The 19,917-nt window shown below is 37.6% G+C and overlaps 2 protein-coding genes across 8 annotated transcripts in view; both read left to right on the top strand.

Annotated features, from left to right (window-relative positions):
- Window positions 1-19,917, top strand: part of sypb (synaptophysin b) — a 32,833-nt gene that overhangs the window by 705 nt on the left and 12,211 nt on the right. The window contains exon 2 of the mRNA XM_086069968.1: window positions 16,019-16,084. Within this exon, the coding sequence (XP_085926094.1) occupies window positions 16,019-16,084 (66 nt within the window). The remainder of the gene's footprint in view (window positions 1-16,018; window positions 16,085-19,917) is intronic.
- Window positions 1,062-14,844, top strand: LOC147179731 (N-lysine methyltransferase KMT5A-A-like). Of its 7 annotated transcripts, none has more exons than XR_015094220.1 (12): window positions 1,065-2,887; window positions 3,599-3,740; window positions 3,832-3,994; window positions 5,782-5,974; window positions 6,721-6,783; window positions 7,377-7,439; window positions 8,107-8,899; window positions 9,567-10,359; window positions 11,027-11,322; window positions 11,430-11,456; window positions 11,711-11,797; window positions 14,454-14,844. XR_015094220.1 is itself a non-coding variant. In XM_086069969.1 (10 exons), exons 2-8 carry the CDS (start codon window positions 3,623-3,625, stop codon window positions 11,563-11,565), a joined length of 720 nt encoding a protein of 239 aa, XP_085926095.1. In that variant the 5' UTR covers window positions 2,638-2,887; window positions 3,599-3,622; the 3' UTR covers window positions 11,566-11,583; window positions 11,711-11,797; window positions 14,454-14,844. The 7 variants fall into 7 exon arrangements, 2 of the variants coding, with proteins under 2 accessions (XP_085926095.1, XP_085926096.1); XR_015094222.1 differs by lacking the exon at window positions 11,430-11,456 and adding an exon at window positions 11,518-11,583 and having other exon boundaries at window positions 1,066-2,887; window positions 11,027-11,089; XR_015094221.1 differs by having other exon boundaries at window positions 1,070-2,887; window positions 11,027-11,089.

Below are 19,917 nucleotides of genomic sequence, written 5' to 3'. Positions count from 1 at the left end.
ACAGAAGCCCTCTCTCTCTTCTTCTTCTTTCTTCTTTTCTTATTATTATTATAAGCGAGGCGCGTATAGTGAGGATTTTCCCGAGAGATGACCCGGCAGGCATCCTCGTGATTGCCTGCATGTCTTTCTTCTTCTTCTTTTTTTGCACGCCATCTTCTTCTTGTCGACGTGCGTGCGGCCATTTACTATTTGCCGCTGCGGCGCTTTACTCTGCGGTGTCGCATTCACCTGCGCACAAATGCAACAAACGACGCCCACACCGCACCCTGTCATGCCAAAGGACACTTATTGACAAGTATACGTTTTTGCTTGCTTGCTTGTTGTAAACACAGGGCACACAAATGGCTGCTGCGACGTTAATCAGCTTTGTCTAATTGGAATGCTGACAGTGCGCGCGCGCACACACACACACACACACACACACACACACACACACACACACACACACACACACACACACACACACACACACTTACACGTTGAGCCCCACCCCCCACCCCCCTCTTAGGGGGCCTTAAACTAAATGTTTTTTTGTTTTTTTTTGGTGTGGTGGTGGAGAGGGGGGGGGGGGGGGTCCCCGAGGTCCTTTATTTCCACTCATTTCAAACTTCTCACACAAACTGACACCTAAAAAAAATAAAAGATCTGCCCCCCCCCCAAAAAAGGAAAGTAGCACTTTATAATAGTGCACTTTGTCAAAACAGATCATATAATTCAATTGAATAGAAAGAAAATAAATAGTTTGGGTTTCATGATTTAATGTTTCTTTTCAATTCATTGTGCTCCTCCTTCGCCCACCTTGGCCAATGGCCACCGACAGTCAATCAAGATAGCATTTAGCATTAGCGGTTGATGCACATATCGGCCATCTTTCGCCACCCCAATGCCCCTTCCATGCAGTCACGGTTTTTAATTTTAAAAATGTGGTTATAACACGGCAACCATCGATGCTAACTGTTAGCGTGCCTATGGTGGTCTTTAGGAGTGGCTAGGGCATGTATTGACTTCCGTATTATGACATCAACCCGCTTTATGCTCCTCACACATAGCTTCTGCTGGATTACCTTATTTGTGTGTGTGTGTGTGTGTGTGTGTGTGTGTGTGTGTGTGTGTGTGTGTGTGTGTGTGTGTGTGTGTGTGTTTGCCTTTGTGTATTATGAGGACATGTCACCTGAATACACGCAACACTGCGAGGACATTTTGAATTATGAGGACACAGCCCATGTCCTCATAATTCATTCAATGCAGAAGTGCTCCTAGGGGTGTAGAAGGCTTAAATCCAAAGTTTTAGCCAATGTCCTTGTAAACCATAAATACGTGAATGTGTGTATTTTTGTGTATTTGATGACGCCCCCTGTGGAAGGTCCTTGTAATGCACCACTTCATGAATAATTCACACCAGTGTATATTTCACAGCATTTGATTGGCTGACCGTCACCTGTCCCCACAATTACGCACATGTCCCCATAATTCAGTTTTTTCTCAAAATGCTGTGTATTGTGAATGTTTGTGTGTAGACTCAGAGCCTTCTTTTTTTTTTTTTTTTTTGCAGCCACCAATTCCTAAGTAGATAAATTAAATAATGAAATACACTATGACATTTAATTATATATTTCAGCATTTAATTCTTGCAGTGGTTGTTTATTTGAAAATGTACAATGGTTACCAGCTGTTTATCACATCACTTTGAACAGCTGGAGGCAGAGACAGAGAAACTGTCAGTGCCGTACATTGATTCATCATTTAACATCCCACCCTGCCTTTACAGTATAACATCTTTCTGTACACCAGTGGCAAAATGTTTTGAGAATGACATTGATTTTCTTAAAATCTGCAGTGCTGACTTATTATTATTGTTTTTTTATAGCAATTTGCATGTATGAATGTTATAGTGATTAGATGAATTGCAAATTCCCTATTTGCCATGAAAATTAAAGTAATTTCCTTTAGTGACCTTACAAACTTTAAGTGAAGAAGGCTTCAGGGCACCCAAGAAAATCCAGCAAATGCCAGGACTATCTCCCAAAGTTGATTCAGCTGCGGGATAAGGACATCACCACCAGTGTAGAGCTTGCTCAGGAATGGCAGTAAGCAGGTATGAGTCAATCTACACCCATGGTGAGGGAGTAAGACTTTTGGAGGATGGCCTGGTGTGACCAGTGAAAAAGGGATTCCATAAATACAGACCAAAATAAGGGAAAAAAGATTAAAGTTATTTTTCTCTGATTAACCCCCTTTCCAACTGCTTGGGGCATCTGGAAAAATGCTTGTCTGTTGAAGAAAAGGTGAGCGCTACCATTAGTCCTGCTTCATGCCAACAGTAAAGCTTCATGTGACCATTTGTTTGCAAGGTTGCTTCTTAGCCAAGAAATTGGGCTCGCTCACAATTTTGCCAAAGAACACATGCATCCATTACTGAAGTATAATACCAAAACATCCTAGGACCGCAACTGTGTGACAGCAGCAAGGTTATTTTATTTACTAAAGCAAATAAACATTTTCATTAATGAAAAAAAAAAAAAAAACGTTTTTAAAAAAACAAAACTAAAATCACATTTTACAATTAAAAAATTATCTATAATTCTAGCAATAATATCCTTTGTTTTCGTCTGTGGTAATTAATTTAGTATATGAGCCTTTGGGGTTAATTTTAAATGTGCTCTTTTTTTTTTTTACTGTAAAACTGTAAATCATACAATAGCCACTCTTATCAACAATGTTCATAATCCAACAACTGAACCAATTTGTTGATTTAAATGTGATTTATTATATTGTCCGGAGTACGGAAGTGACGTCATCTAGCAGCACCGAAAGAGAACCGCCCCCGGCTCTAATTACTTCACGTGACGTCCACTCAACGCAGATGGCTTGCAGCTGTGCTAATGAGGTAGGTTTAAAGTTCGACATTTTTCCTCCAAATTGTTTTTTTTATGTTGGTCGCTCGTGTACATTGCGCCTTGCAATTTCGCGGCAATGAATTATAATGCAAGTTCAGTGTAAGTGCAGCAAAACAAAAAGTCTGTTGATTATGATGGATGCAGATAATTATTTAGAATTGCTATGCTTTTGTTAGCGACGGTTAGCATAGCAAAGCTAACCGTCTGTTGAGTAAGATAAATGCTAATTTTATTTTTTAAGAGGAAAGCCATAACAGGGTGGATTGATAGGCTGGTTTGTGATGTGAAAATATACAAAGGAAAATACTGGTAAACGTTTTATGTCCCTGTATGGTGGAGTAATGAAGTTAATTACTCTGAATAAAAGGCTGACCATCCTAACTTAGTATGTGTCATTATGTCATTAATTTAATTTACAGTTACTCTTGTTTGTTCTAAACAATGGCTTAGTAATCACTTATAATTTGGTAAATTGCTGTATTTGTGTTTACTTACATTTGTTCTTTCAATAAAAATATTTCAGTAAAGTCTGTTAGTGTTCATTACATTTCATTTATGTAAATGTTTAGCAGAGCTGTATTTTATTTTGTTTGGCACATTTACTGTACACTGTACAGGCTTTCAAGGTACACTGAAAGTCAACTTCAAAACATCTGCGTCAAGTTACCTATCAAACTAATTGAAACTCATTTTTTCTATAGCTTTAGATCATTATCTTCAGTAACATGTCAGTCATGAGGCGACAGAGAGCAAAAGTTAAGCCCAAAGACGAGGCAGCATACTTTTCATCCTTGGCTAAAGACAAGGATGGCTTCACCATAAAATATATCAATTCATTCAAAGGTGAGTATTGGTAAAATATTCTTTAGTATGGGCCTAGTTTTCATTATTGTTATAATGAAATATTTCTGATGTATCCTTTTTTCTATGTAAGGTCGAGGAGTGTTCAGTTGCTGCTCCTTTCAGAAGGGAGACTTTCTCATTGAATATCGAGGAGAACTTGTAAGCAAACAGGAACGTGAAAACAGGCTGAGAGTTTATCATGATGCCCTGAAGGTTTTCATGTTTGAATTTCGCTATGATGGAAAAACACTATGGTATGTTTATATGGTGTGTTGTCATACTTAATTTTGGCTTTTTTTGGGAGTCGCCCTAAAAAATATAAACACCTGCAGGCTGCTACTTTGTATAGTGATTTTACTATGTTGTAAAACATAAGTTAAGTTAAGTTGACTATTTTGGGAAGAAATAGCAAATTAATTTACTCATAGTGTGACTTGCTCAACTTTATTTCTAAAGGACTATAAAATAACCATAGCCGCATACATAATGCTGTACATGGAATAAATATCAGTCATGCAATAAAGACGGGTAGAACAAAATAACACAAAACGAGTGAATAAATAAATCTTAGACATATTAGATGTCAACGTATTTTCTGTGAGTGTTCAATACTCAAATTAAGTCAAATACATATCATTACCAGAATGTATCAATAGTGTGCAGTTTTCAAAATAGACTACAGTGACTTAAATTTGAGTTCTCAACTATGTTAAAGTAAATTCCATTTAATGTTCAGAAGCGTTGAATGCTTGATTCTCTTTTTGGTGGATGAGTAAAACTAAAGTCAACTTATAGTTGTACTTGAAAGCATACCCGAGGGTTGTGTAAACTTATGTGAGCACATTATAATGGTGAGAAACCGGCTTAATGTCCATAAAATACAAAATACTGTGGCAATTGTTTTGATATTTTCCAGAGGTTGAAGTTGACATTAGTAGAGATGTGCTTGTGAATTTTGGTGACTATTAATAGCATTTTAGTGTCATTAAGCGACGTTAAGCTTTTGTACATTTACAGTTGTGCTCATAAGTTTACACACCCCAAGGGTATGTAAACTTTCAAGCAACTGTAACTTTCTCTAATTATAACAATTGCGGCACCTGCTAATTTAATCTGAAACATTTTCTGACAGTAATAACCCCCCAAAAATGGTGAACAGTTTAAGTGGAATGAACATTTGTCTCAAAAATCTTAATGTTAAATGATACCTTTTATCAAGAGAGAATGGGAGTACCTCGATCATTCGAATACTGTGAAAACTGTAGTCAAATCCGTGTTTTATTCTGTTTAATTTGTAAATAGAAACAAACATGGCGACAACTATTGGTGGTGCAAAGAATCACAAAAGTCACGGTTCGGATCGGATAGTTTTTCGGATCAGCAGAAAAGAGATAGAAGCTTGCTTTCATTTATTCTGTAAAACTCTTATTGCCCAGTAAATTAAACAAAAAATCAACACAACCTTTTTAATATGGCTGTTTAGGATTTAAGAACACAACTTTAAGCGCAATATGAGGCAGAAACATTATTTTATATATTGTCCATGCATAAAATAACAAGGTATTAATGGCTTAAAGTTGTGTTCCTAAAATCTAAATGGCCATATTTGACATGTTGAGTTTATTTTTATTTTGAATTGATCATCGTAAGCACGGTTATTTATTTATTTATTTATTCTGAATTTAAGCATAGTGCTCATGGTCAAACTGCATGGTATTACAGTGGCTTAAATGTTTATTTTAGGAATAACATTTCTAGTTTTTGATGAACACTCAGACCTACTATGCCTACGGTACGTAAATCAAATTTAGCTTCACTCAGTTTCATGAAGTTAAACATATTTTCTGACCTAAAATAACTAATTTAAAATTAGTGTCCAGATGTTGATAAACTGAGTTGGGTATACTTTTTTTTAATAATAATTTTGTATTTTACCATTGACATTATAGTGGAAGAGGTGGGGGTTATTAATACATATCATGTGTGCTTGTCTTTATAGTTTTATTAATTTTGTCTTTTTTAATTTATTTAACAATTTCAGCATTGATGCAGCCAGAGAGGATAATTCACTTGGGAGACTCGTCAATGATGAACACATCAGCCCAAACAGCAAAATGCAGAGAATCACTGTAGACGGACAGCCCCATCTCTGTTTGTTTGCGACAAAGGACATTGAGCCAGGGGAGGAAATAACCTACAACTATGGCAATTTTGATTTTCCATGGAGACTAAAGGTAGAGACAAGTTAATTTTCACAAAGAGTTAACGGCTTGCTGTTTGAATTTAGGTTAATTTCCCAGTATTGTCACTATGAACAGGTGCATCTTTGGTGAAATACTGAAAATACCTATTGTTTATTTACATGATTATGCCTCAGCAACATAAAAAACCCCAAAAAACAAATAGGAACACAGTAGCCCATAATTAAAAATGTTAAGAGCGGTATATGGAAATTTAGTGGACACTGTAATTGAATTGCAAAGTAAAATATAGAATTTCTCCTCCCGTGTCACTGCATTACTGATTTAAAAACTTGCATAAACTGTCTACAGGGATTTTTAGTAACATTTTATCGTGCAAGTTTTGACAAAACAAAAAAAGGATTAATTATGATTATACAATGAAACTTTGAACCACTGAGCCAATGGAAACACCCGACGGTAAAAATACTGGCCAACTCTTTTGTCACTGTTATTTACAAAAACACAATTATTTTCTCAATATCATTATTATTTTTTATATTATAATTTTTTTTACAATATTGTGACTTTTTTTTCTCAGTTATCGTGAGTATCGCCAACCTCACATCATGTTAATTATCATATCTTGATTTCTTATCATGACATTCGGATATTGTGTCATACATGTGACATACTAGAATTACTGGTCGCACATTCATGATTACATGAAATTGCATTATAACAGTCTTGTCTTAGTAAAAATTGTATTGTATTGGTATTTTTCTATTCATCTGCATCAGGTTTCCACTGAAAAACAACCTGATGAAGACAGAGCTATCACAGACTGCCCCAAAGTTGACCAGGTGACGAGATTTATTTTTTAATGTTGAAATCGGTTTTCAGAAGCAAGAAATTAGTGGAGGGTGGAGATACTAGGGCTGCACAATATATGGAAAAAATCTTGGCGCACGAATGGCTCATGCAATATGTTTATTGCAAAGACATGTAACAAAGGAATATTGGATTGATTGATTGACTTTAGTCTGGGGCTGAGCGATATGGCCAAAAAAAGAAATAAAAAGTCTTTAAAACCAACCATCCAACAATCTGCCACCACTTGTGCAAAATTACAACTCACAATAACATCTGGATGTAATGGAACATAATAGCTTTTAATAATCCAGAAGACAAAATTCGATTTCACGCTTTAGCAAATTTTCAACTATTACATTTTAAAAATGACGATTAAGCTAATTAATTTGATTTATTGCCCAGCCCTAGTTGAGTTTGATTTTGACCAATCAGAGACTAGCTTAATTGCGCATCGCCATACAAGAGAACCATTCACAATACTTTATTCTATTCATTGTACTGTAACTGTGTTAATGCACAGGTACAGTCTTGTGTGTTACTAAGAACAGAATTTTAGTTGTATTTTTCTCTTCATCTGCACCAGGTTTCAATTGAAGCACAACTTGATGAAGAGACAGCTGTGATAGAATGTGCCAAAGTTGACCAGGTGACTTGATTTCTCTTTGCATGTTGATGTTGAAATATTTTTTAGAAGCAAGACCCTGCACGGTATTTGAAAAAAATATATTGTCACACGAACGGCTCATGCAATATGTGTATTGCAAAGACATGTAACAAATTAATATTGGATTGCATACTTTAGTCTGACTTTGACCAATCAGAGACTAGCTTAATTGCACATCGCCATACAAGAGAATTGTATCGACGACCTTTACTAACAAAAAATAACTTAATTTGAAAGGATTTGATCTGCGCAGCCATCGCAGATACATAGTCCTCACAATGTTGTAGATGTGAATAACTGACACTCTGAGGACAGTGTATTTATACACTTAGTGTAAAATACGTTTTCAGGGCTTGGCTTTACAGATACAGTCCTCACAATTCATACTCTGGTCAGGTTTGGACTCTGTGAGGACTGTGTGTGTTTTCTGTTGTTTCATTGTGAAAAATAGATATCATCAATTTACTCAAACCTCTAATGCTGGTGGATTTATGTGATGCATTTATTTTTGTAATGGCAAATAAAATGTGTCTGCATTCACAATACTTTATTCTATTCATTGTACTGTAAATGTGTTAATGCACAGGTACAGTCTTGTGTGTTACTAAGAACAGAATTTTAGTTGTATTTTTCTCTTCATCTGCACCAGGTTTCAATTGAAGCACAACTTGATGAAGAGACAGCTGTGATAGAATGTGCCAAAGTTGACCAGGTGACTTGATTTCTCTTTGCATGTTGATGTTGAAATATTTTTTAGAAGCAAGACCCTGCACGGTATTTGAAAAAAATATATTGTCACACGAACGGCTCATGCAATATGTGTATTGCAAAGACATGTAACAAATTAATATTGGATTGCATACTTTAGTCTGACTTTGACCAATCAGAGACTAGCTTAATTGCACATCGCCATACAAGAGAATTGTATCGACGACCTTTACTAACAAAAAATAACTTAATTTGAAAGGATTTGATCTGCGCAGCCATCGCAGATACATAGTCCTCACAATGTTGTAGATGTGAATAACTGACACTCTGAGGACAGTGTATTTATACACTTAGTGTAAAATACGTTTTCAGGGCTTGGCTTTACAGATACAGTCCTCACAATTCATACTCTGGTCAGGTTTGGACTCTGTGAGGACTGTGTGTGTTTTCTGTTGTTTCATTGTGAAAAATAGATATCATCAATTTACTCAAACCTCTAATGCTGGTGGATTTATGTGATGCATTTATTTTTGTAATGGCAAATAAAATGTGTCTGCATTCACAATACTTTATTCTATTCATTGTACTGTAACTGTGTTAATGCACAGGTACAGTCTTGTGTGTTACTAAGAACAGAATTTTAGTTGTATTTTTCTCTTCATCTGCACCAGGTTTCAATTGAAGCACAACTTGATGAAGAGACAGCTGTGATAGAATGTGCCAAAGTTGACCAGGTGACTTGATTTCTCTTTGCATGTTGATGTTGAAATATTTTTTAGAAGCAAGACCCTGCACGGTATTTGAAAAAAATATATTGTCACACGAACGGCTCATGCAATATGTGTATTGCAAAGACATGTAACAAATTAATATTGGATTGCATACTTTAGTCTGACTTTGACCAATCAGAGACTAGCTTAATTGCACATCGCCATACAAGAGAATTGTATCGACGACCGTTACTAACAAAAAATAACTTAATTTGAAAGGATTTGATCTGCGCAGCCATCGCAGATACATAGTCCTCACAATGTTGTAGATGTGAATAACTGACACTCTGAGGACAGTGTATTTATACACTTAGTGTAAAATACGTTTTCAGGGCTTGGCTTTACAGATACAGTCCTCACAATTCATACTCTGGTCAGGTTTGGACTCTGTGAGGACTGTGTGTGTTTTCTGTTGTTTCATTGTGAAAAATAGATATCATCAATTTACTCAAACCTCTAATGCTGGTGGATTTATGTGATGCATTTATTTTTGTAATGGCAAATAAAATGTGTCTGCATTCACAATACTTTATTCTATTCATTGTACTGTAACTGTGTTAATGCACAGGTACAGTCTTGTGTGTTACTAAGAACAGAATTTTAGTTGTATTTTTCTCTTCATCTGCACCAGGTTTCAATTGAAGCACAACTTGATGAAGAGACAGCTGTGATAGAATGTGCCAAAGTTGACCAGGTGACTTGATTTCTCTTTGCATGTTGATGTTGAAATATTTTTTAGAAGCAAGACCCTGCACGGTATTTGAAAAAAATATATTGTCACACGAACGGCTCATGCAATATGTGTATTGCAAAGACATGTAACAAATTAATATTGGATTGCATACTTTAGTCTGACTTTGACCAATCAGAGACTAGCTTAATTGCACATCGCCATACAAGAGAATTGTATCGACGACCTTTACTAACAAAAAATAACTTAATTTGAAAGGATTTGATCTGCGCAGCCATCGCAGATACATAGTCCTCACAATGTTGTAGATGTGAATAACTGACACTCTGAGGACAGTGTATTTATACACTTAGTGTAAAATACGTTTTCAGGGCTTGGCTTTACAGATACAGTCCTCACAATTCATACTCTGGTCAGGTTTGGACTCTGTGAGGACTGTGTGTGTTTTCTGTTGTTTCATTGTGAAAAATAGATATCATCAATTTACTCAAACCTCTAATGCTGGTGGATTTATGTGATGCATTTATTTTTGTAATGGCAAATAAAATGTGTCTGCATTCACAATACTTTATTCTATTCATTGTACTGTAACTGTGTTAATGCACAGGTACAGTCTTGTGTGTTACTAAGAACAGAATTTTAGTTGTATTTTTCTCTTCATCTGCACCAGGTTTCAATTGAAGCACAACTTGATGAAGAGACAGCTGTGATAGAATGTGCCAAAGTTGACCAGGTGACTTGATTTCTCTTTGCATGTTGATGTTGAAATATTTTTTAGAAGCAAGACCCTGCACGGTATTTGAAAAAAATATATTGTCACACGAACGGCTCATGCAATATGTGTATTGCAAAGACATGTAACAAATTAATATTGGATTGCATACTTTAGTCTGACTTTGACCAATCAGAGACTAGCTTAATTGCACATCGCCATACAAGAGAATTGTATCGACGACCTTTACTAACAAAAAATAACTTAATTTGAAAGGATTTGATCTGCGCAGCCATCGCAGATACATAGTCCTCACAATGTTGTAGATGTGAATAACTGACACTCTGAGGACAGTGTATTTATACACTTAGTGTAAAATACGTTTTCAGGGCTTGGCTTTACAGATACAGTCCTCACAATTCATACTCTGGTCAGGTTTGGACTCTGTGAGGACTGTGTGTGTTTTCTGTTGTTTCATTGTGAAAAATAGATATCATCAATTTACTCAAACCTCTAATGCTGGTGGATTTATGTGATGCATTTATTTTTGTAATGGCAAATAAAATGTGTCTGCATTCACAATACTTTATTCTATTCATTGTACTGTAACTGTGTTAATGCACAGGTACAGTCTTGTGTGTTACTAAGAACAGAATTTTAGTTGTATTTTTCTCTTCATCTGCACCAGGTTTCAATTGAAGCACAACTTGATGAAGAGACAGCTGTGATAGAATGTGCCAAAGTTGACCAGGTGACTTGATTTCTCTTTGCATGTTGATGTTGAAATATTTTTTAGAAGCAAGACCCTGCACGGTATTTGAAAAAAATATATTGTCACACAAACGGCTCATGCAATATGTGTATTGCAAAGACATGTAACAAATTAATATTGGATTGCATACTTTAGTCTGACTTTGACCAATCAGAGACTATCTTAATTGCGCATCGCCATCGTTGTTAAACAACCTTCAGGGCCCACACATGGTATGAGCCGCCATCTGATAACATGCTTTATTGTATGATTTGCGGCTTGTTGGCCAAACCTTGCAATTAATTATTTTTATTTTATTTTTAAAATATTCCACCTACAGATGATCCACAAGAAGGAACATCCAGAGGTATGGTTAAGAGTTACAATGTACTTCTGTGTGTTGTTTGCGCATTCCGACGGACTTTCAGACTTCCGACATCGGATTGGGGCATCAAGGCTTGGGAGGCACATATTGACCGTACCGCAAATGCCATGCAAGCATATGTCTGATAACGATACTTAGGCACCCCCGCACTACTAAATTATTATGTAAAGAAGAGTATCATGTTTAGTTCAAATTCTGTTGTAATACTACATTGAGCTATATTGTACTTTCTACAGGAACCGAGACATTGTGGCAGCCTGTTAAACAACCTTCAGGGCCCAAGGCCAAAAAAGCCAGGAAGACAAAGCCTCGTGGACATCACGGTAAATTACACAGACATACTATATAATAATGTACCACTTAAGCCTGGTTGACACGGTAGGATTTTAAAATTGTCGGCCGACTTCCAAACTGTGAGAGACGCCACGTGAAGAGAAAAAAATCACAAGAGTAACAGTTTTGAACGTACCGTTTGTGGTGTGCAGCCACACTGCACAATCAAACACACACACGAACAAAGTTCATTAATGAATGTGATACTAAAGTCCTGCAAAACCTCTTGAGTCAACAAACATACAGAATCAGTCACGATACTTCCTGGTTTGTTTTCAGCCGAAAAAGCGTCGTAAAAAGAAATGGTATTTAAAGCAGTGTAAATTGGCTCTGGGTGGCGAGGCATCACTTGCCCTTGGTGCTGCTGGCGTGGGTTCGCTTCCCGCCCGGAGACCACGTTTGTTCGTGTAGTATGTATGTGGATAAAAAAAAAAGTGTAATAGCGCAAGCACAGACTTTCTACTGCTCCATGACTGTATTGATTTTGGATTTCCCACCATCGTACTCGTCGGCTTGCTTTCGGATTGGCTGCGCTGTGGTTTTAACCTTGCTCTGCAAGATGAATTCTGGTGGTATTTTGTGAGTTACAAACTCCGAAGAATACATCTTGTACCAAGCCTGTTGATTTCCACCGATCCATGGTTCGGACCATTCCCCCCCTTGACGAGAACAAATACGACATTTTCATCTGTGGCTGTGATTGGTCAAAACAAATGTGCACAATGCTGCATCGTCCAATCAGCTCAAAGTATTGTACAGAATGTCCCACCTTACCCAAGCAAATCCCTGCGGAGCAGTCCCAGATTGATATTGTATATATTAACTTCCTTGAGTGAATCACAATATCAATCTGGCTATTGCCAGGTTACGTTTTTGTCCTCGGGGCACTCTGCACATGGAGTGAAGCTGGGCCAAAACAATCCAACATGTTGAATATCCCCAATTTCAAGTTGGAGGTCCTTCCTAGGGCCGATATCTGTATGAGCCGTGTGTGGCGTCAGCACACAGGACACACGGCAGGATTATCTGTTATGATTATCGTTTGGATGTCGGCAGGGGAAGTTTGGGGCTAAACTCTGGCCAATTCTCCGGCCATGTGAACCAGGCTTAATGTACCGCAGTAAAAATTAACAAGGATGAAATTATAATACATTTGTATGTACGCTTGGTCGCCATGGGACATGTACATGCACCAGCTCAGACTTGATCGGACATGATTATAGACTGCGCTTATATCTGAATTAATAAATGCAGCGTCATGTAATGGCATACATTTGCTCATCCAGTGATTCCTAATAAGTGTGCCGTGGCACAGTGCGCCATGAGAGCACTTATGGTGTGTTCTGGGGAAATAAAATTTTACTTAATTGGTCAACCACACCTCCCGCCCATTGACAGATGGGATGGGCTCAAGCATGCTTGCGACCCTCGAGAGAATATGGATGGATGGTCAGAAAATGATTTAGAATATATAATGAATGCTTGTTACACCATCTATGCCAGGAATGTATAGTGATAGAACAAATGAAGGCTCTTCCTTGGATGACAAAAGATAAATACAGTGGTACCTCAGAGTTTGAACATTCCTGTGAACTGTTCAAAGTCTTTGTTTTGTTTCTTAAATGTTGTTCAGTTTTTGCGGTAACATTAATTGCCCTACAGGGACATAAATAGAATTTAACTTGAAATTGTTTTCCATAGGAAATAATGTAAATGCAATTAATCAGTTCCCAAGCTCCCTAAACAGAACATTTGTATTTTAATTTATTTGTTATTTAATTTAACGTGTACAGTAAAAACAAAAAAACCTGACCTTTTTTGTTGTGGTGTGATTGCATCAGTGGATAAAAAAATGCACTCTCAAATGTACAGACCCCGTTATAAATTCCTCATGATTGCTATGTTAATGCAAGCTTTAGTTCAGTGCGGAGTTTGTGTATTTTACATTGGGCATATTGTTAGACTACTAAGGGGTCCTTGCATGCGCTGTTTAACGTCAGGCACATTATTAAACAGCTACGGAGGGGTCTTTGCGCCAGTATTTACGAAAGTAGTCACGATAGGTGCGATAATCTCCTTTCTTAAATCCACTGTAGTTTGTTTTTCCTTGCTTCCCCTGGCACTATTGTCTTTTTTTGGGCCCATGGCATAGAAAATTACCATGGAAAAATCAAAATGCACTCACGACTGTACGGGGCATCTCACGCTCTGACTTGTTATGAGCAGCGCCTCGTCTCGACTACCGTGATGTGAGCATTCGGCATCAGCCTGCTTCTCTAGGCTACCCTTTCAAGGTACATTCAGCTTTGCTTGGGTGTTTGAAACTCCGAGGCATTTTTACTCTTTTTGGGGGGGGGGGGGGGTGGGGGGGGGGTTCAAAGTCCGATTTGTACGAGCTCCAAGACATTCGAACTCCGAGGTTCCACTGTGATTGATATGTGTATTCACATCTTGTGACATTTTTGTTTGGGGTGTACCATGAGATTTTTCAGACTTAAAATGTACCCTGGCTTAGTCAGTCGTGAATCACTGTTAACGGTGACTATTGTGAGTTGAGATGGCATGTGTTGGTAAAAACTGAAAATGGTCTTTACTGTTGATATACAGTACATTTTGTGTTTCTAACAAATTATTTATTTTTCATAGAACTTCTCACAAATGAAATTGACGATCTTCGGAGAAAGAAAAAGCATCCTTGGTCTCCAGCTGAGGTTTCTGCTGTGATGAAGCATTTCAAAGACCTTATTAAGGAGGGGAAGTTTGCCACAAAAATACAATGTGATCTGTGCAAGACTGCAGAGCACCCTATCCTGGCAAATCGCACTGTTCAAAATATAAGAGACTTTGTACGCAATCGAGGTACTTCAATCAAAAAGAAAAGTGGCAAGTAAGCGGCCGCTTCGTTCTATGTTATCACTTTTAAGAGCTACCTAAGTTTAAGATGAGGCAGTCATGTTTTATAGAATAAAATGTTCAATGTTCAAGTTTAAGATGAGGCAGTCATGTTTAAAAGAATAAAATGTTCAATGTTCACTGACTCTTTTGCATCTGGTTTCATGTCTAGCTTATCCATTACAAAGCTGTACTTTACCTTGATAACCTGTTCTCACATTAGAAGCATTGTTTTATTAAAATACCAGTTTCAGTCGGTCCTAAAATTGTAAGTTGTAACATGGTGCTCAAGGACCAGGTATGACTTTGCATTTCACAGTATTGCTGTGCACAACAATGTGTCCTCATATCAGGTAAGTCATTACACATCAATGCCATTTTAGTTTGTGTAAAGTCAGAATGCCAGAACTTTCAAGTCACTTCAGTGACATGGTTGCTGTGTGTTGTGTAAACTTTGTCCTTGTAATGTGAGTTGGTCCTCATAATTACCATTTTTGTAATGGGCGTGGCTTATTTAGGTCATTATCTATGTCCTCACAATTACGGATTTTTTCAGGTTTTTCTTTTTTTCGTGTGTTGAGTTTTTTCAAGTTTTGAAGTGAAATTTCCCTGGACAACCCCAAAAAAAAATTTTGGGTGCAAGTCCCATCTCTCTGGCATTAGCAGAAAGGGGTGTCCCTGTAATACACAATTAAACCGGTTTGGAAAAAATGTCCTCATAATACACAGAGGCAAGTATGTGTGTGTGTGTGTGTGTGTGTGTGTGTGTGTGTGTGTGTGGGGGTGTGTGTGGGGGTGTGTGTGTGTGTGTGTGTGTGTGTGGAATCAGACTATATCAGGCTATATTGGATGGGGAAAGTTCTCGTCAAAAGGTGGAAGCTATTTAGATATTCTGGAGCTGGAAAAGCCACCAGCTGGGTGATACTGCCCTCTAGTGGATTATCTGTGCAATGCGTGTGTCAGATCATATACGAAAGGGTTTCAATGAGAACAAAATATTATACTCATGAAACAGATGGCTCAAAATGTCTTGTATTTAATATGATACGTTTGTTAAGCTCGTGGGGCATTGCTAAAGACAAAGCTGTATGGTTATGGGTATGTTTAGTTAGACTGTAAACTTCAGTTGGGAGTGGCATTAAACACTTTGAACAACATTAAAAAAAAATAAAAAAGTTCTAAAAGCTTAAATGCATATGTAGTGAACTTAAAACGTACTGATTGAAAGTCATCAAGTTGGAGCGCCAAAGTTTTGAGTAGCCGCCATTCATTTCAAAACGTGAGAAGATTTGTGACTTTTGTGTTTGTGTGTTTCATAGTTGGTGGCCCAAGGACAGTTCACAATCATCAAGCAGCCGTTGGGATTTATCAAACTCCTCCAATGGGTAAGTCGTCTCGCTCGCTTTGTGATGCATACGTCAATGATTTGGATTTGTTCGCTAAATACAAGACTGGCGTGGAAACAGGAGTTCAGCACATTCAGGGATTCCCCTTTTCCATTAAACTAATCAGTAAATTTTCTGAATGGTAGAGGAAGGAATTTGTTGTTCACAGGAATCGGCATATTATTTTCAGTTCTGTATTCACACCTTCAAGTTTTCTTGATCCATTAAGTGAATCTACAAATCGTGAATGTTTTTTTCTCTCCCCGTGCCCCATTGCCATCTTTTCACTGAAAAATTCACCTATTCACATTTTTTTGGTGCTCTTTCTGAAACGCCATCAAATGACGCAAGATGCCACCAAAGCCCTGTCCAAATAGGAAAATAGTAACTATATTCCTTGTCATCAAGCAAGTATGTTGAAGTGATACATCGCAACTGAACGACAAGCTTAGCTTTGTTTGTTGGGTAGTTGTTGTGCTTGGCCTGGGTTTTTATAGAGAGACTCCACTATTAACTCATTCACTGCCATTGACGGCTATAGACGTCAAAAATTCATTTGAACTATTTCTATTAGTTTACCATTTTTTCCCACTTTAGTTAACAAGAGTATGAAAGCCTTTTTTTTTATTGTATTAGAACAGATATAAAATGTGTGATTAATCGTGAGTTAACTAGTGAAGTCATGCGATTAATTACAATAAAAAAATTTAATCGTCTGACGCCCCTCATTTTTAATAATCTTTTCTTTAAAAAAAAGAAAAAGATTATTAAAAATCTACCACTTTTTTTTAAAGAAAAGATTATTTGAAATGAGGGGCATCAGGCGATTAAAATTTGTAATCGTAATTAATCGCATGACTTCACTAGTTAACTCACGATTAATCACAAATTTTACATCTGTTTTAAATGTTTAAAAAAGTATTTCTAGGTTTTCATACTCTTGTTAACAAAAATGAAAACAAATGTTAAACTAATAGAAATAGTTATTATTTAATTTATTTATATTAATTAATTTTTTACGTTTATAGCTGTCAATGGCAGTGAATGAGTTAAATATTATTCAACTTTCTTGGGATCATAGTAATGGACCTGTTGTGGCTGTGTTTTGGGTTGGGTCCTTGTGATGTTGTCAGTTTCTATGCAGCTGCTATGGTCCTGTATTTGTAACCCTTATTTTGCCATTTAGGCCTTTATTCTGTCATATAGCTGGAGCTGCTCAATGACACGTTTATCAGTAAGTCAAGGTTCCTTCCATACATGCTGTCCTCCATGTGTTCTGCATTCAGCTTGAGTTTTTTTGGGGGGTCAAGGGTTCTTTGTTGAGGTTTCTTTATCAAGTTCTTTCTTTGAGGCTACCTGAATTCAGCCCTGCTCTCTGTTATTACTTTGTATTTTTGTCTGCAAAGACTCTCTTTTTTCAACTTCCATGTCCTGTCTGCTTTTGGGTCCGAAGTCCGCACCTCACGTGACAGCCCCCCCCCCGCTGTTGGTGGTGGATAGGGACCAGTTGCGAACAAAATCTGCAGATAATTGTTTCTCGTTGTAATTTCGATGAAACAAAAAAATTAAAAATATACATGAATATGTGGGAGTCTAACAAACAGGCAATTATATACATTTTAGGTGACATTACTTATGTTTTATGTTTTTTCATAATTTGTATTTTTGGGCTATTGACAGTTTTTCGCTATTCGTTATTAGCCCCACTTAAAGGGAGGTTACTGTAACAGATTGCTTTATGAACTTAAAAAAATGATTTCAGTTTGGGCCATATTTCCACTTTTCGTGTACTCACCAGACGACGTTTCATGTGTGATCTGCGATTGTCCTCTTGTAAACAAACTCATTTGACCAATGTTGAGTGATTGTGAAAATGTGTAAATGGCTTCCATGATGATTTCAACCTTTGTAGTTTGAATGTGCGATGTGTCGTTCCAAAAGATGTTTCATGAGGTTAATTGCTTCAAAAAGCGACAGAATGTGGCCATAAATTACATTTCAAGAAATAAACTGAGTCAGTCGTCTTGTTTAGAAGTGGCTAGGCCATATTTTGACTTCCGTATTACGACATTAACTCACTTTAAGCTCCTCACACATAGCTTCTGCTTCTTCTTTTTTTAAAGTGAAATCAGACGTGGCGGCAATATTGGATGTGGAAAGTTCTCGTCAAAAGGTGGAAGCTATTCAGATAGTCTAGAGCCTGACAGAAAATGATGTCTACTTTAGCAGTAACTTCATTTAAATGTTAATGTTTGTGGATTAGAAAATTGGGCAATTCAGCGCCCAATCTTACTTGGCATGTTGTGTTTCCAAACATCATCATATTATCTATGCTGTAGCACGTCATTTTGTTCCTTAGTATTCTTTAGCATCACAATCTCTGTGCAGAGGACACCGAGCGTGGGTGGGGGTGGGTACGGTCCTTGCCTGAGTCATTTACTGGAGGACGTGACCTCTGCGTAGTATCGCGCTTCAATTCCTTTCCCGTTTGCTGCGCGTAACCCCCTCGCCGCATGATGGAGCCAGCAAACTGCGGCGCTACGAAGCCATAGTTGTTGGGGGGGCGGGGGGTGGAGGGGGCAGCAATTAACAAACACAGCTGGGCATGGGCAGCATCTCGTCCGAGGTGGCTTTCCCCTGTGGCGAGCACGCGCGGCGTGTTGGTTGGTTCCGCGCCGACCACGTCTTCTGGGTCGCACGTCAACGTTTCTATACGCTACAGCTGACAAGAGAAGAGAGACGCAATCGTGCCGCTAATTATCCAAGTGGGAGTGAAGATGTGCTCGTTGCAGAGTTGGCACCCAAACACAGACAAGGCAGCTGGGAAACTTCGTCTTTATGTACAAAAATACAAAGAAACAACAGAGCTGGATTCAGACAGCCTTAAAGAAAACACCTGACAGAGAATCCTTGAAACCTTGATTGAGAGCGCAGGGTCGGATGCGTGGAAGCAACCTCAAACACATGAAAGAGTCGGGATAAGAAACCTCAACGTGCTGAGAGAAAACCTTGACGTACAGTAACTTTTTAGGGCAATGCAAAACTCTATATGACAGAATAATGGCCTGTATGACAAAATAAGAGTCACAAACACAGAACCAAAATACAGGACCAATTTTAGAATCATAGCAACTGCATAGTAACCGACAACTTCATCATCACAAGGGACATAGCAACCGTATAGCAACTAACATCATCATCATCACAAGGGAACACATACAGGACCATAACAACACAATGACCCCAGGACACAACCCAAAACAGTCATAACAATTCCATCAAAACAAATCAGTAAACAAAGTCTTTCACACACAGATCAGGATAACTTCCCCCAGAATCCCCCCCACCCCACTCCCAAGTGTTTATATTTATTTTTATTCATGATAAGTAATTTAACACAAACAATGAATAATATGGGAATATATGAACTAGAGCTGCAACTAACCGTTATTTTGATTATTGATGAATCTGTTGATTATTTTTTCAAATAATGGATTAAAATAAAATACAATAATTTCTGTCTCTTTATACAGGAAATGCAGGAAATTCACAAATCCAATTTGATTCGGATTCAGTTTCTGGTTTGGTCCCCTGTGAATTTTTGTGGACATCGATCTCAAACTTTTCTCCGAAAGTTCACCTATTCCCATTTTTTGTTGGTCTTTCTGAAATGCCTTCAAATGCCACAAGATGGCAATGAAATCAAACAATCTGTAAACTGTTCAGTGGTCTGAGCTCAAATTGATATGAAGATGTTTGGGATCATAGTTGTACTATATTATGACGTTAATAATATGGCAACTATAAACAGTTGTAGCTTTGGGCTAATCATA

Source organism: Leptonotus elevatus, chromosome 2, assembly GCF_054856555.1.
Source record: "Leptonotus elevatus isolate MCC_2025b chromosome 2, RoL_Lele_1.0, whole genome shotgun sequence".
NCBI lineage: Eukaryota > Metazoa > Chordata > Actinopteri > Syngnathiformes > Syngnathidae > Leptonotus > Leptonotus elevatus.
This window is presented reverse-complemented; position numbering and strand designations above follow the sequence as displayed.